This window comes from Callorhinus ursinus, unplaced genomic scaffold (assembly GCF_003265705.2).
Source record: "Callorhinus ursinus isolate GAN/ISIS: 27379988/994484 unplaced genomic scaffold, GSC_fseal_2.0 scaffold82, whole genome shotgun sequence".
NCBI lineage: Eukaryota > Metazoa > Chordata > Mammalia > Carnivora > Otariidae > Callorhinus > Callorhinus ursinus.
This window is the reverse complement of record NW_027397144.1, coordinates 1,468,721-1,482,874: the sequence shown is the minus strand read 5'-3', so window position 1 is coordinate 1,482,874 and position 14,154 is coordinate 1,468,721. Positions and strand designations below refer to the sequence as shown.

The 14,154-nt window shown below is 51.6% G+C and overlaps 1 protein-coding gene across 7 annotated transcripts in view; it reads left to right on the top strand.

Moving 5' to 3' along the window:
- KANK2 (KN motif and ankyrin repeat domains 2) overlaps positions 1-9,880 on the top strand; it is a 26,032-nt gene extending 16,152 nt beyond the window's left edge. For 6 of the 7 annotated variants that reach the window (XM_073887757.1, XM_073887758.1, XM_073887755.1 and 3 more), the window contains 6 exons: positions 73-160; positions 735-954; positions 1,636-1,778; positions 3,864-4,064; positions 4,143-4,232; positions 9,101-9,880. In XM_073887757.1, the coding sequence (XP_073743858.1) occupies positions 73-160; positions 735-954; positions 1,636-1,778; positions 3,864-4,064; positions 4,143-4,232; positions 9,101-9,217 (859 nt within the window). In that variant the 3' untranslated portion in view covers positions 9,218-9,880. Of the gene's footprint in view, positions 1-72; positions 161-734; positions 955-1,635; positions 1,779-3,863; positions 4,065-4,142; positions 4,233-6,306; positions 8,385-9,100 lie in introns of those variants that run through there. The other variant, XM_025863042.2, reaches the window with a different exon arrangement.
- Positions 9,881-14,154: the final 4,274 nt, after the last annotated feature.

Genomic DNA, 14,154 nt, shown 5'->3' with positions numbered 1-14,154 from the left:
TCTGTCAAATAAATAAATAAAATCTTTAAAAAAAAAAAAAAGATAAACTTGCCCCTTATCTGCCCCTGGCAGGATGGAGCTAAGCCCTGACCTCATCTCAGCCTGCCTGGCCCTGGAAAAGTACCTGGACAACCCCAATGCCCTCACTGAGCGGGAGCTGGTACGATGGGGCCCTGGGCCTGGGGCCCCCTCCTTCTCTTCCACCCCCACCCCAGCTTCTCATCCACAGTGTCTCCCTGTGCGGGCTTCGAAGGGACTCTGGGATCCCAGCCAAGAGCTTGGCGGGGGGAGGGGCCGTGGTGGGAGGGGCCAGGGTGGTGGGAGGGGCCCCGAGGACGGTCGCCCGCCCACGGTCCTGACCTCTGGTTTCTGCTGTTTGGGGAGCTTGAGGGAAGTTGCTGCCACATTTCTCTTTCTGGGGGTCTGTACTTGCCTTTGAAGACCATGGGCCCAGGATGGAGGTGCTCGTGCCTTCCCCAGGGGGGCACATCTGGGACTGCGGTGCCTGGAGTCCCTTTAGAGCCCTTGTTTTGTCCAGGATGGGGAGCCCACACTGTTGAGTGCAAGGGGCTCATCACGGGAGGGGTGCCCACGCTTCTCCTTCAGGCTCTGGTTCAGGATGGGGGGGTGTCCCTACCCACACTCCCCAACCTGGGGCTTCATCCGGGGTGGGGGGCCACTGGGGAGCAGGCTGCTGCCGCCCTCACACCCCTCCCCTCCCGCACTGTGGCCAGAAAGTGGCCTACACGACGGTGCTGCAGGAGTGGCTGCGCCTGGCCTGCCGCAGCGATGCACACCCCGAGCTCGTGAGGCGCCACCTGGTCACCTTCCGGGCCATGTCGGCGCGCCTGCTGGACTACGTGGTCAACATCGCCGACAGCAACGGCAACACGGCTCTGCACTACTCTGTGTCTCATGCCAACTTCCCCGTGGTGCGGCAGCTGCTTGACAGCGGTGAGCCGGTGTGGGCGGGGTGGGGGCCCAGGCGGGGGGGCCGGCTGCTCCCCCAAGCCTGATGGTCCGATGGTGAAGACGCTGCCCTCTTGGTCTCTTGAGGAGCATGCCAGCCTCCCATTCTGGGGGCGGGGGGAGGCACAGGTCCTACCCGTAGCCCCAGCATACTGAAAAAGGCAGACATGGCCTTAGGGACAACATGGACACCTTCCAGCCCCCCTCCAAGGCTCCCTGTGTGATGCAGGTGACACCTCTGGAGCATAGCCTCCCATCTGGGACTTAAAAGATACCGTCGTTGAATAGGCAAGGAGAACTCTGTCCTTCCCTGGTCTAACAGGGAAGACACAGCCTCCCACACTGATGAAGGAGGCCGAGCCCACAATCTGATGGAGAAGATACAGGTCAGGCTGAAGGGGACTGGCTCTTCCAGATCAGTGGAGGAGACACAACTCCTATTCTTAGCCCGAAACCTGGGTGCCAGGCTGATGGACGGAGACACGGTCTCCCCCTTAGAAGTCCCTCATCTAATGGGGTGGCATAGTGGAGGTGGAGACGCTGGGGCAGAATGGGGCTCTCAGCCTGAGAGAAGGGAGGAATCTGGCCACTGATGGGGGATATGCTGCCTGGTTTTCATGGGCGCTCCCCCAGTTTTGGGGTCTGAAGGTCCGGTGTCCCCCCCAGGTGTGTGTCAGGTGGACAAGCAGAACCGTGCTGGCTACAGCCCCATCATGCTCACTGCCCTGGCTACCCTGAAGACCCAGGATGACATCGAGACCATCCTGCAGCTCTTCCGGCTCGGAAACGTCAATGCCAAAGCCAGCCAGGTATGGGCCCTCCGTGCTGCGGACCCAGGCAGCCCTTCCCGCTGACCAAGTCCCGGCTGTGCACCAAGCCCAGATGTGATCTTATTCCATGCCCCGGGGGAGAATCCCCACTCCACAGACAAGGGAGCCGAGGCTCAGAGAAGCACCCATTTCCTCAAGGCCAGACTAGAGGAGGTGGGATTTGAACCCCCATGGTCTAGCTTTAGAACCCCATTATTTTTAAGATTCTATTTATTTACTTGACAGAGAGCGTGAGTGAGCACGGAGAGCGTTTAGTACATTCACAATGTTGTACAATCATCACCTCTATCTACTTCTCACTCACGTTCTCTGTCAAGTAAATAAAAAGAATCTTAAAAAAAGGGGGGGAGGGGGAGTGGGGGAGTGGCAGGCAGAGGGAGGAGCAGGCTTCCCGCTGAGCAGGGAGCCTGATGCGGGGCTCGATCCCAGGACCCTGGGATCATGAGCTGAGCTGAAGGCAGACGCTTAACGACTGAGCCACCCAGGCGCGCCCCCTCCCACTGGCTTTTCTATTGATTTAGTTCTTCTTTAATTAAAAATAATTTCAGTGGTTTACTTATTTTAACTGAGGTGAAATACACGTAAGATTATCCATTTAGGGGCCCCTGGCTGGCTCAGTTGGTAGAGCATGTGACTCTTGCTCTTGGGGTCCTGAGTTTGAGCCCCTTGTTGGGAGTAGAGTTTACTTAAAAAAATTTTTTAAGGGGCGCCCGGTGGCTCAGTCGGCTCAGGTCATGATCTTGGGGTCCTGGGAGTGAGCCCCACGTCAGTCTCCCTGCTCAGCGGGGAGCCTGCTTCTCCCTCTCCCCCTGCCCCTCCCCTGTGCCTGTGTGCATGCACGTGCGCTCTCTCTCTCAAATAAATAAAATCTTTTTTAAAAAAATAAAAGGGATAATCTTTTTTATTTTATTTTATTTATTTATTTGACAGAGAAAGAGACGGCGAGAGAGGGAACACAAGCAGGGGGAGTGGGAGAGGGAGAAGCAGGCCTCCCGCTGAGCAGGGAGCCCAATGCAGGGCTCAATCCCAGGACCCCGGGACCATGACCTGAGCCGAAGGCAGACGCCTAACGACTGAGCCACCAAGGCACCCTGGGATAATCTTTTTTAAAAAAATTATTACTATTATTTTTTAAGAGAGAGCACACATACGTGTGGGGCGGGGGGTTGCAGGAGAATTTTTTTTTTTTTTTTTTTTAGGGAGCAAAGCAGGCTCCATGCCCAGCCCAGAGCCTGACGCAGGGCTCGATCTCATGACCTGAGATCATGACCTGAGCCGAAGGCAGACACTCAACCAACTGAGCCACCCAGGCGCCCCAGATTATTCCTTTTAAAGTATACAATTCAGTGGCGTTTAGTACATTCACAATGTTGTACAATCATCACCTCCATCTACTTCTAGAACATTCTTATCACCCCAAAAGGAAGCACTGCGCCATTAGCAGTCACTCCCCATTCCCCCGCCACTTGCTCCTGGCAACCACCAGTCCGTTTTCTATCTCTATGGATTTACCAATTCTGGATATTTTACATAAATAGAATCATGTAGTATGTGTTTTTTTGTGCCTGGCTTCTTCCAGTGAACGTAATATTTTCAAGGTCCGGGGTGCATCAGTCCTTCATGCCCTTCTAAGGCTCAGTGATATTCTGTAGTTTGTTTTTCTGCTCATCCAGTAATGGACATTGATTTAATTTTTATTGAGGTTCAACTGACATATGGGAAAAGTATACACATCTTAGCTCAGTAAATGTGTACATCTATATTGACACCTGGGAGTGAGGAACCTGCTTTAGTTGGGGATGGGAGTGGGTAGGCAAGTGGCACCTCCCCAAAGAGGAAACATTTAAGTCCAGACGTAAGGGATGAAAAGGAGACAGGAGGAGGAGGGACCAGCAGGTGCAAAGGCCCGGTGGTGGGAGGGATTGTTTGAGATCTAGAAGGAGGCCAGTGAGTGGGGAATGCCGTTACCATCACAGTACTTGGGAGCCACAGAAGGTTTCTGAGCAAGGGTGTCATGCCTTGGGGCCCCGCATAGTCCATAACCCTGTTCCTTGCCCTGCCCAGGCAGGGCAGACCGCCCTGATGCTGGCCGTCAGCCACGGGCGGGTGGACGTGGTCAAAGCTCTGCTGGCCTGTGAAGCGGACGTCAACCAGCAGGATGACGACGGCTCCACGGCCCTCATGTGCGCCTGTGAGCACGGCCACAAGGAGATCACGGGCCTCCTGCTGGCCGTGTCCAGCTGCGACATCTCACTCACTGACCGCGTGAGTCCCCAGCCCGGCGCGCCCCAGGGAGGGCGGGAGCACCACTCGGGGCTCGTCAAAGCAGTGGATGCTTTACAGGACGGGAGCACCGCTTTGATGGTGGCCTTGGACGCCGGGCAGAGTGAAATTGCGTCCATGCTGTACTCTCGCATGAACATCAAGTGCTCGGTGAGTGTCAGCCCTGGCGGGGGGCGGGGGAGTGGCGCTCTGTGAGGGGACGGATGGTTAGGAAGGGCTGCGGCTGTATGGGGCCCATGCTTGTTGAACCTTCCTGGTGCCCCTGTGAGGAAATGAGGCACGGACAGCTGAGAATACATAATAGTATTTGAACCTGGACCTGGCTGGTTCCAAAGGCTGGCTCTTAACTACCGTTCACTCGTTTGAGAAATATTTACAGAGCACCTGCCGCATGGTAGACCCTGGGGGCCAGAGCCCCGAACCAAACTGGAAACGGTTTCTGCCCCCACGGAGCAGGCAGATACAAAATATACAAATCAGTGTACCATGACCAGGTGATAGTAACTGCTGGAAAGAGATCTGAAACAGGATAGGAGGGGACAGTGGGAGATGGGGAGCTACTGAGGCCGTGGGGGAGTGAGTTGTGTGGCTGTCCAGGCAGAGGGAACCTGCAAAGGCCCTGAGGCGGGAGCATGCTTGATGTGTTTGAGGAGCATCAAGGGAGATGAGAGCAAGGAGGTGACACTGTAGATCACGCAGGCCATTGTGGGCCACAGTGAGGACTTTGGCTTTTGCTCGAAGCATGTCAGTGTATATTCAAGGCCTTGAGATGTCTCCCTGTAAAGAAACCTAAGCTGTGTCTAACTCAGCATTGCTCTTATGTGAGCACAGAAACCAGGGTTTTTAAGAAATGATGTCTGTTAGCAGAACACTGTCTGGAAGCCTCCAGAGGAGGATAATTTTGATACTTGCTGTATCATAAGCGCCTGATGGAGGAGAGAGGCGTTCCAGTCTGACGGGGGAGACTGTGGCACTCCTCATAGGTCTCTAAAGTGATACCCTTGTCTGATGGAGGAGTCAAGCTCTTCCAGTCTGAGGGACCAGATTCTAGGTGCCTCTCAGCCATGATTTCTTGAACCCTCCACAAGAGCCTGATTCAGCTGCATAAAGTACTGTTATCCTTTCCGTTTTTCAGGTGGGGAAACTGAGGCTTAGAATAGTTACACCCCCGGCCCAAAGTCTCACAGATAGGAATGGGGGAGGCCCCGAGAGCCGTCTGTCTCCAGATCTAGGGCAGGAAACTCACATTCCTTCCTCCTCACTCTGCCTTGCCCTTGCCCTGGCCTCCCTGAGGCATGTCTGCAGCCTGGCTCAAGGCTGGCATGGTAGGTGTTGACCACAGTGACCCCCCCCCAAATAGTCCAGGAGAGTGAGGGTCACTGAGATAAGCCCTCCGTCGCCCACGTGACTTCCAGGCTCTTACTGAGGCTCTAGGTTTTCCCAGCTTCATTCCCCAGAGTGCTTGGACATCTGGGACTCAGTTGTGGTGCTCAGGGCATCACCTGGGGATCAGCTTGGCCTCGGTTTCTTCAACTGAAAGATGGGGTTGATAGGACCAGGTGATGAGCTGCTGTCTGATGTGTGGTCCCACTCCCAGGGGCTCCTGGGGGACAGACCCCAGTCCTCCATCATTGTCTACCTAGACCACTGCTGTTGCCTCCACCCTGGCTCCAACCCTCACTGCCGCCTCCAGTCTGTACCGCCCCCCCCCACCCGGCAAGCAGAGGTCAGTCACTGTGAACACGTGCGTGAGGGTATATCCCTCCTCGGCTCACAGCCCACTGTAGCTGTCACCCTACTTGGAGAAAAAGCCAAAGTCCTCCCCAGAGCCCACCAAGCCCTGCACGAACACCCTCACCTCCCCACCACACTCTCTTCCTCTGCCCCTTGCTCAGTCTGCTCAGCCTCTCTGCTGCTGCTCCTGCCTCAGGGCCTTTGCACTTGCTACTTCCTCTGCCAAAAAGCCCCATCCCTCAACGTCACTCAGCTCAGAAGCCTTTCCCGCCCCGACTACCTGCTCTCCACTTCCATTCCCCCTCCATCCTTTATCTGTGATGAAAATCCTCCTCAGCATCCCTGTGCTTCTCTGAACATTGCCTCCTTGAGGCCAAGGGACCAAGTTCTGTTGTTCACTCACCTCAGCCCTGAGGCCAGCCAACCTAGTTGGCACGTTGCAGGCACTGGAAGTGATGCCCAACAAAAAGAATTCTGCTCCTTGTTTCAGTTTGCCCCGATGTCCGATGACGAAAGTCCTGCGTCATCCTCTGCCGAAGAGTAGCCGTGAGGGAGGCCAGAGGCACCTCTGCTTGGGGCCAACCAGCCCCAGAGCCAGCTGGCCCTCGTCCCTTGTCCCCTCCCTCACCAGCCCCCACGCAGATTCACCAAGGCCTACGTCTCAAAGGCAAGTGGATTTTTCTTCCGCTTCCCAGGAGGAGCCCCCGACAGCAGCAAGACTCCAGCTTAAAGCGGGTTTTTCCTGGTAGGCCAGTTCAAAGCAGCCGCAGTGCAGACTGAAGCTAAATTCTTACGTAAATCGGCGCCAGTGGCCGAGGCTGGGGTGTGGGTTTATGAAGAACATGGAGAACAATCAACTGGCAATTATGGATGGAGCAGGGTGAAAGGGAAAATACTGTATTTTTGAGTCATTATCGGGGGAGGGGGGAATCATATTCCTTGTTGCCAATTTTGAAAGTCACTGGAATCGCATATTTTCATTTTAATCCTGAATGTTATTATGCACGGGTCACGTCTGGAGTGGCTTAATGCCCCCCCCCCCCCCCCCCCCACATTTAATTGTCTGCTATATAATAGTGTTTTGTTCACTCCCCCCCTCCCTGCCCAAGACCTCTCTTGGGAGAATTTTCTTCTGGTCTCTACACAAAACAGATTCTGTCCTTGTCACTCAGGGCAGGAAGCTGAGTCCTTCCTTCTGCTTTCAAGTAAGGGGGCTCAGGACCCAGCAGCCAAGATGTGTGAGCAGTTCACATCGAAAAATCACCCAGAAACCCGTCTCCTCCCTGCGTGGAGGCCCTGGCAAATATTAATTTTCCTAGAAAATCTTTCAGACCTGGGGACGCAGGAAATGAATCCGGTTCCCAGAGCAGCTGCTGAGTCCCTGGGCTTAGAACCCTGGTAACGGGGCCGTCCTCAGCCTCCCCAGACTCCAGAATTTCTCTCCTCAAAGGGGGGGGAAAAAAGGGCATATGCGCTTGCTGGCAAAGCGTAGAGCAAGCTCCAAAAACTCCATGTGTGCACAATTAAAAGTTGGCTGCCCCCGAGGGTTCCCAGTGCAAACTTAAAGAGACAGGGCTTTGCCGAAAACCAAACAAGGGCCAGCTGGGTGTGTGTGTGTGTGTGTGTGTGTGTGTGTGTGTGTGTGTGTGTGTGAACAACCTACAGGCTTTCCGGAGCTGCCTGGAACAGAGCCTGCTGGAAATAGGGCTCACCAGACACACAGTTTCCTTCATGGCCTGTTTTGTCCAGAATCTTAACATAGTTTTCTTTCCAGTTCCTTCCTTTTGTGAACAACAACAACAACAACAACAACAACAAACCGGGGACAGAGGATGGGTTCAGAGCCTTGAGAAGTGCCTTATGACAGGGAGTAAGGTCCCTAGCTAATAGGTGTCTCGTCCCCTCTCGTCCAGTTCTCTGAGCTCAGCCGCCAGGGTTGAAGCCAAACCACAGCCCTGAGTGCTTGTGTTCATTCAGTAAAGCAAGGTGCTGGCTTCTCTCCTAGAAAAGTGGGCTTCTTGGCTCAATGGAGTCTGGCTTGCTTTGATTTTTGACTGAAGGGAGGTACCGAGGACAAAAGAGCTTGGACGGTCAAAGGAGACACCCTAGGTTACGTGTGTCCGCATGCGTGTGTAAATCGGAGAGAAAACAAAACCAAAGCTGACCGGGGACAACTGCTCGTGTCTGACAGAAGGCCACAACTTGGGGCAGCTTTGAGAAGGGGTGCAAGAGTGGTGTGCCTGTGTGTCTGGCCCCAGAGCCAGCAGTTAGGTTTATTTTCGGCTCCTAGAAGCAGCTCATGGACAGCCCCCCCACCCTGCCCAGATAAGCCCACGTTTATCCCTGCTTTCCCTTCCCCTGCCCGTGGGGCTTGGTGTGCGAGGCTCCAGGGATGGCCCGCCTTTGTCCCTGTGCTCTTCTCACGTGTATTCATGACCTTTAACTTCACTTTCCAACCACGGTACGTCCATAAAGACAGTATTACACTTAAATGAAGTATTCCTTTTTTGTAATCGTGTTGTAGAAGGTAAAGGAATTTAATAAAGCTATCTTATGATAATGTCCACACATCAGTGTCTGGTCTTTGTCTCCTTGTACTCCTCTTTAAGCTTTCAAGTAGATCTCTTTTTTTTTTTTTTTTAAGATTTTATTTATTTGACAGAGACACGGCGAGAGAGGGAACACAAGCAGGGGGAGTGGGAGAGGGAGAAGCAGGCCTCCCGGCTGAGCAGGGAGCCCGAGGCGGGGCTCGATCCCAGGACCCTGGGATCATGACCTGAGCCGAAGGCAGATGCTTAACTGACTGAGCCACCCAGCTGCCCCTCAAATAGATCTCTTTTTGAAAATGGACTGATTTGGGGGCACCTGCATGGCTCGGTCGGTGAAGCATCTGGCTCGGTTTTCGGCTCAGGTCACGATCTCAGGGTCATGGGATGGAGTCCTGCGTCAGGCTCTGCACCCAGCTGGGAGTCTGCTTAGGATTCTCTCATCCTCTCCCTCTGTGCCTCCCCCCCCACCCACACACGTTCTCTTTCCAAAAGAAATTAAAATGGACTTATTTTAAACAACGTTCAAAGCGGCAGAAAAGTGACAAGAATAATACAGTAAACTCCCTTCTGCTCTGCACTACACAGGCACTGTCCCAAGTGGCTATTTCCATTTAAATGTAAATTAGTTATAATTAATTTGTGCTCCATAACCACACGTGCCTGGTGGCTACTGAACCAAACTGTGGAGATATAGAACGTTGCCATGGTTGCAGGAAGATTTTTTTTTCTTTTAAGGTTTATTTATTTGAGAGAGCACGAGCAGGAGGGACAGAGGGAGAGTCCCGAGCAGACTCCACTGAGCATGGAGCGCGACATGGGGCTCGATCCCACGACCCCGAGATCAGAACCTGAGCCAAAACCAAGAGTCAGACGCTCAACCGACTGTACCACCCAGGCGCCCTGCAGAAAGTTTTAATGAACACCCGCTGTGAACACCTCAGAAAACTTCTTTACTGATTTTTTTTTCCTCGTGACAAAACAGTTCATTGTGACTATAAAAGGCAAAATTCTAAAAATACAGAAATGTTTGGTACGGTGGAAGGTGCCATGGTCCCAACTGGTTGAAACGCCTCTGTTGTCAACACGTTGGGGTATCTCCCGTCAAACCTTTTTCTAATAGGTTGGATCTTTAGAATTTTGGTTCACTGTTTGCCTTTCCTTGAGGTACCCTATGCATACATATTGTGCACAGATCGTCTACGAAAGTGTATAGCTTTATGGCCTTTGCCAAGCAATATCCCCGTGTCAGCGACACCAAGACAGGAGGTGGAGCATCCTCTCTGCCCAACCCTGGGTCCCCCTCACTTCCCCCAAGGGTGGGGTGATGGAAGGTTGCTCTCCTTACCTCTCCTCCTCTGTTTTTCCTCTGGACCGTTCTGCCATGAGATCGTGGGGGGGCTTTCAGAGGGTTTTGGAAGTCCCAGAAATTTATGTAAAGTTGTGTGAACTAAAGGTCTACTGTCAGTTTTCCAGAGGGGTCTGTGAGCCAAGAGGCCTTCCAGAAATAAAAAATATTGTTGCTCACAAGCAATCGCTAGGGACCATCTTGTTGTCTTTGTTGACTTGTTCAGCTCATGCTTAAGACCCCGTTCCCCAGCACCACCCAGTTTCTTGCTTTGCATTTTTCTAATACATGTATTTTTATTTTTAGTTGTGGTAAAATATTCATGACACCATGTAAGCCATTTTTTAAAGATTGTTTTTTAAGATTTTATTTATTTATTTGACAGAGAAAGTGAGAGAGGGAACACAAGCAGGAGGAGTGGCAGAGGGAGAAGCAGGCTTCCTGCGGAGCAGGGAGCCCGATGTGGGCCTCAATCCCAGGACCCTGGGATCATGACCTGAGCCGAAGACAGACGCCTAACAACTGAGCCACCTAGGCACCCCTATTTTTTTTAAGTAACCCCTACACCCAATGTGGGGCTCGATCCCAGGACCCTGAGATCATGACTTGAGCTGAAGGCAGACGCTTAACTGACTGAGCCACCCAGGTGCCCCCCATCGAAGCCATTTTTACGTGTCCAGTTCAGTGGTATGAAGCATATTCACGCCGTTGCGTAACCATCCCCACCATCCATCTGCAGAACTCTTTCCTCTTCCCAAACTGAAACTGCCTGTTAAACACTGACTCTCACCGCCCCTGTCCCCCCCCCACCTGGCTACTGTTGGTCCACTCTTTGCCTCTATGGATTTAACTACTAGAGGGACTTCAAATAAGTACAGTCGTGCAGTGGTTGTCTTTTTGTGACCGGCTTCCTTCAGTTAGCACAACGTCCTCAAGGTTCATCGCATCTGTCAGAATTTTTAAGACCGAATAACATCCTTTCATATGGATACACCACATTTTGTTCAACCATCCATCAGTGAACACTTGTGTTGCTTCCGCCTTTTTGGCTATTGTAAATCACGTCGGGTCTAGAAATATCTCCAAATCCTCGCTTTCAATTTTGGGGCTACATACCTAGAAGGGAAAGTGCTGGGTTATTCCATTTTTAATTTTGTGAGCAACCGCCATACTGATTTTCCACAGCAGCTGCACCGTTTTACATCCCTACCCACAATGCACAAGGGTTCCAATTTCTCCACCCCCCAACCCCCGCCAATACTTTTTTTTTTTTTTAATAGTCCCCATCCTAATGGTTGTGAGGTGGCTCTTGCTTTGCTTTTGGGAAGGGAGGTGAGTGACCTTTTTTGACAGGAGCATCTATATCTGTCCGCTATGGTTGTGCAATCCCAAATGGCTTATCTCATGACCAGCCCACCCCAGCTGATAAGAGAGAGCTATCATTAGCCCATGGTTTAGAAAAGTTCCGAGCTTGCCAAGGTCACAGGTAATCTGCAGAACCAGAAACTGAACCCCTGACTTCTTATCTCCTCATTATTTCACTCTGCATTGTTAAGTAATCCACCACCTTTAGATAGAGAGAATATGAGCCCCTGCCACCAAAGGTCACACAGCTGAGGGTGACATAGCAATCAGCTTAAATGCTCAGCCAACAGGAGGTGAGTCTTGCTCGCCCTGAGTGCTGACTCCGGGGACCCAACTCCACACCCACACACTGATGTTTCAGCAAGAATGCTAGCTACCCCAGGAGACAAAGGCTGGAGAGCTTCTTAACCTAAAAATCTGGGGATGGCCTTCTGGGGTCCTAAACCCAAAATATGCACAAAATCCAAACGTGTATGGATGTGGCATGCGTTTTTCAAGAAAGAGCCCGTGTCACTGCTTTGATCAGATTTCAAAGGGATCTGTGACCTGGATAAGACTAAATCCATCTATCAGCCCTAAGGGTGTTCCCATCTCCACAACCACTGTAAAAATATAAAAACAGCCCTTGGGGTCGTCATAAAAACTGTCTCTTGAAAGTAAGCCCTGGGGGCTCCTGGGCGGCTCGGCTCAGTCGTTAAGCGTCTGCCTTTGGCTCAGGTCATGATCTCAGGGTCCGGGGATCAAGCCCCACGCCAGGCTCCACTCCCAGTCCTCCCCGCTCCCACTCCTGTTTGTGTTCCCTCTCTCACTGTCTCTCTCTCTCTCCTCAAATAAATAAATAAAATCTTTATTAAAAAAAATGAAAGTAAGCTCTGGCGGTGCCTGGCTGCCTCAGTCGGAGGAGCATGCGACTGCTGATCTTAGGGTCGTGAGTTCAAGCCCCACATTGGGTGTAGAGATGACTTAAATAAATAAAATCTAAAAAAATAAATAAAGGAAGGAAGCTCTGAGGAAGAAGGTGGCCCCAGGCGTGGGGTCGGGGACCTGTCAGAGTCCTGATGATCAATCAAAATCACATTTCCTGGCTTCTCTCCTTCCTCCCTGGCTGTGCCTTCTGTATTCTGCCGGCTTCTCCTCTTTTCTACAATTTCTACAGTCAGCGGGTCTCAGTGCTTGGTCCTTGGACCTCCTCCTCTTTATTCTCTTCCAGGGTGGTGGCATCTGGTCTCAGGTGCATCTGGACAACTGACTTTTATTCACAGCCTAAGCCTCTCTACAGACTCACAGCCAAGCAACCACCTTCTCGATAGTTCCATGTGGCCATGCCCCAGCTACTAAGAACTTCCCTAAACCTTTCACTTCATGGGGCCCTGAGGGGGCCCTCCATACTTATCTCCATGCCTGTTCCTCTCCCTCTTGGCCACAAGCACCACCACCCATCCAGGTGTTTGGGTCAAACACCCAGGAAGCAACTTCTTCCTTTTCCTCATTCTGCATATCCAGCCCAGGCCCCAAATTCTCTAGACGCTGGAAGATCTGGAAGCCAGTCCACTCCATAGCTCTCCTCTACTCAGTGCCTCCCAATGCTTCCTGTTATGCAGGAATAAAGTTTCAGGACCCCTGGAAACCCTCTCCCTCCTCCTCTCCAGCCACTTGGACCTCCTCAGTATTCCTTAAACAAACTAAAAATTTCCCCACTTCATTGTCCTTTGCACAGGCTCTTTCTTCTGCCTGGTGCTGGTTTCCCAACATCTTTTTATCACTCAGATCCCGGTTCATGGTTCATATGTCCCCTGCCCAGGGAGTCCGTCCCTGTCCCTGGCCACATAGCCTGAAGTCACTTCCTTCCCTGCCCCCAGCTCCGGTGACGCTATCCTAGACCCTGCTGGAGTGCCTTCAAAGCACAGGTTCCTCACTAAAATGATCTTGTTCGTTTATTCCCTTCTTATTGTGAGGTCTTGCCACTAGAGCAGTGGCCTTCCATGTTTTTCGTGTGACCTACAGTAAGATGGAAATTACACCTGTGACCCGGCACTCCAGGTGTTATGGTTGCATAACAAATTATTCCCAAATTTACTGCCTTTGAACAATGGCATTGATCTTGCTCAGAGATCTACAGTTTCAGCAGTTTGGTGGGGACAGCTCATCTCTGCTCCTCTTGGTGTCAGCTGGGATGGCTCCAAGGCTGGGGGCTGAAATCATTTCCATGCTTACTCACTCATTCACTCACTCGCTCACTTCTGCTGCGACCTCATCTGGGACACTCTTTATATCATCACCTTGGGTTCCTCACAACATGGCAGCTGGGCTCTGAGAAAAAGTATCCCCAAACTGAGAGAGGGCAAGAGAGCAAGAGAGGGCACAAGCTAGCACCAGGCAGAAGCTGCATCCTAGTTTCTAACCGAGGCTCGAGGCTCGTAATTCATAGTATCCTTTCTGCTACATTTTATTTGTTGCACAAAGTCATGCTGAAGTTCAAAAGGAAAATGAGTCTGCCTCTTGATAGGGAGTGTCAAGGTTGGAACTATTTCCGTAGCCATTTTTTGAAAAATATAATCTGTCACACCCAGTACACAAATGCAGATTTTGGAGTTTCCCAAAACAATACTTAACTTTCTGTACACAATGCACTGACTTTTCCCCCATTGTATTTTGTAGAAAATGCTGCTCGTGACCAGCTGAATTGATTTCTTTACCTCAGTTTGAGAAATTTGTCACGTAAATGTGCAGCTTTTCTTTTCTCTTCTATAACCCTTCACACAGCGTGGTGTTTGGTGCCAGTGAGGCTGGGTGCCCAACCTGCTAGTGTTCTATGTGGGTTTTATTTAACGCTTTAATATTGTGCTCACTGAATACCCAGCACCGCCCTCACTAAATCCTCACGCCAACCCCTAAGTAGGTACTATTATGACCCCCATTTTACTGAAGAGGAACGGGAGGTACAGGGAGGTGAAGTCATTTGCCCAGGGTAACAAAGCTAGTAAGTGGGATTCGAACCCCATAAATCTGGTTGCAGACTCTACTTTGCTATGCAGGCTCTTATGGAATTACACACACACACACACACACACACACAGGC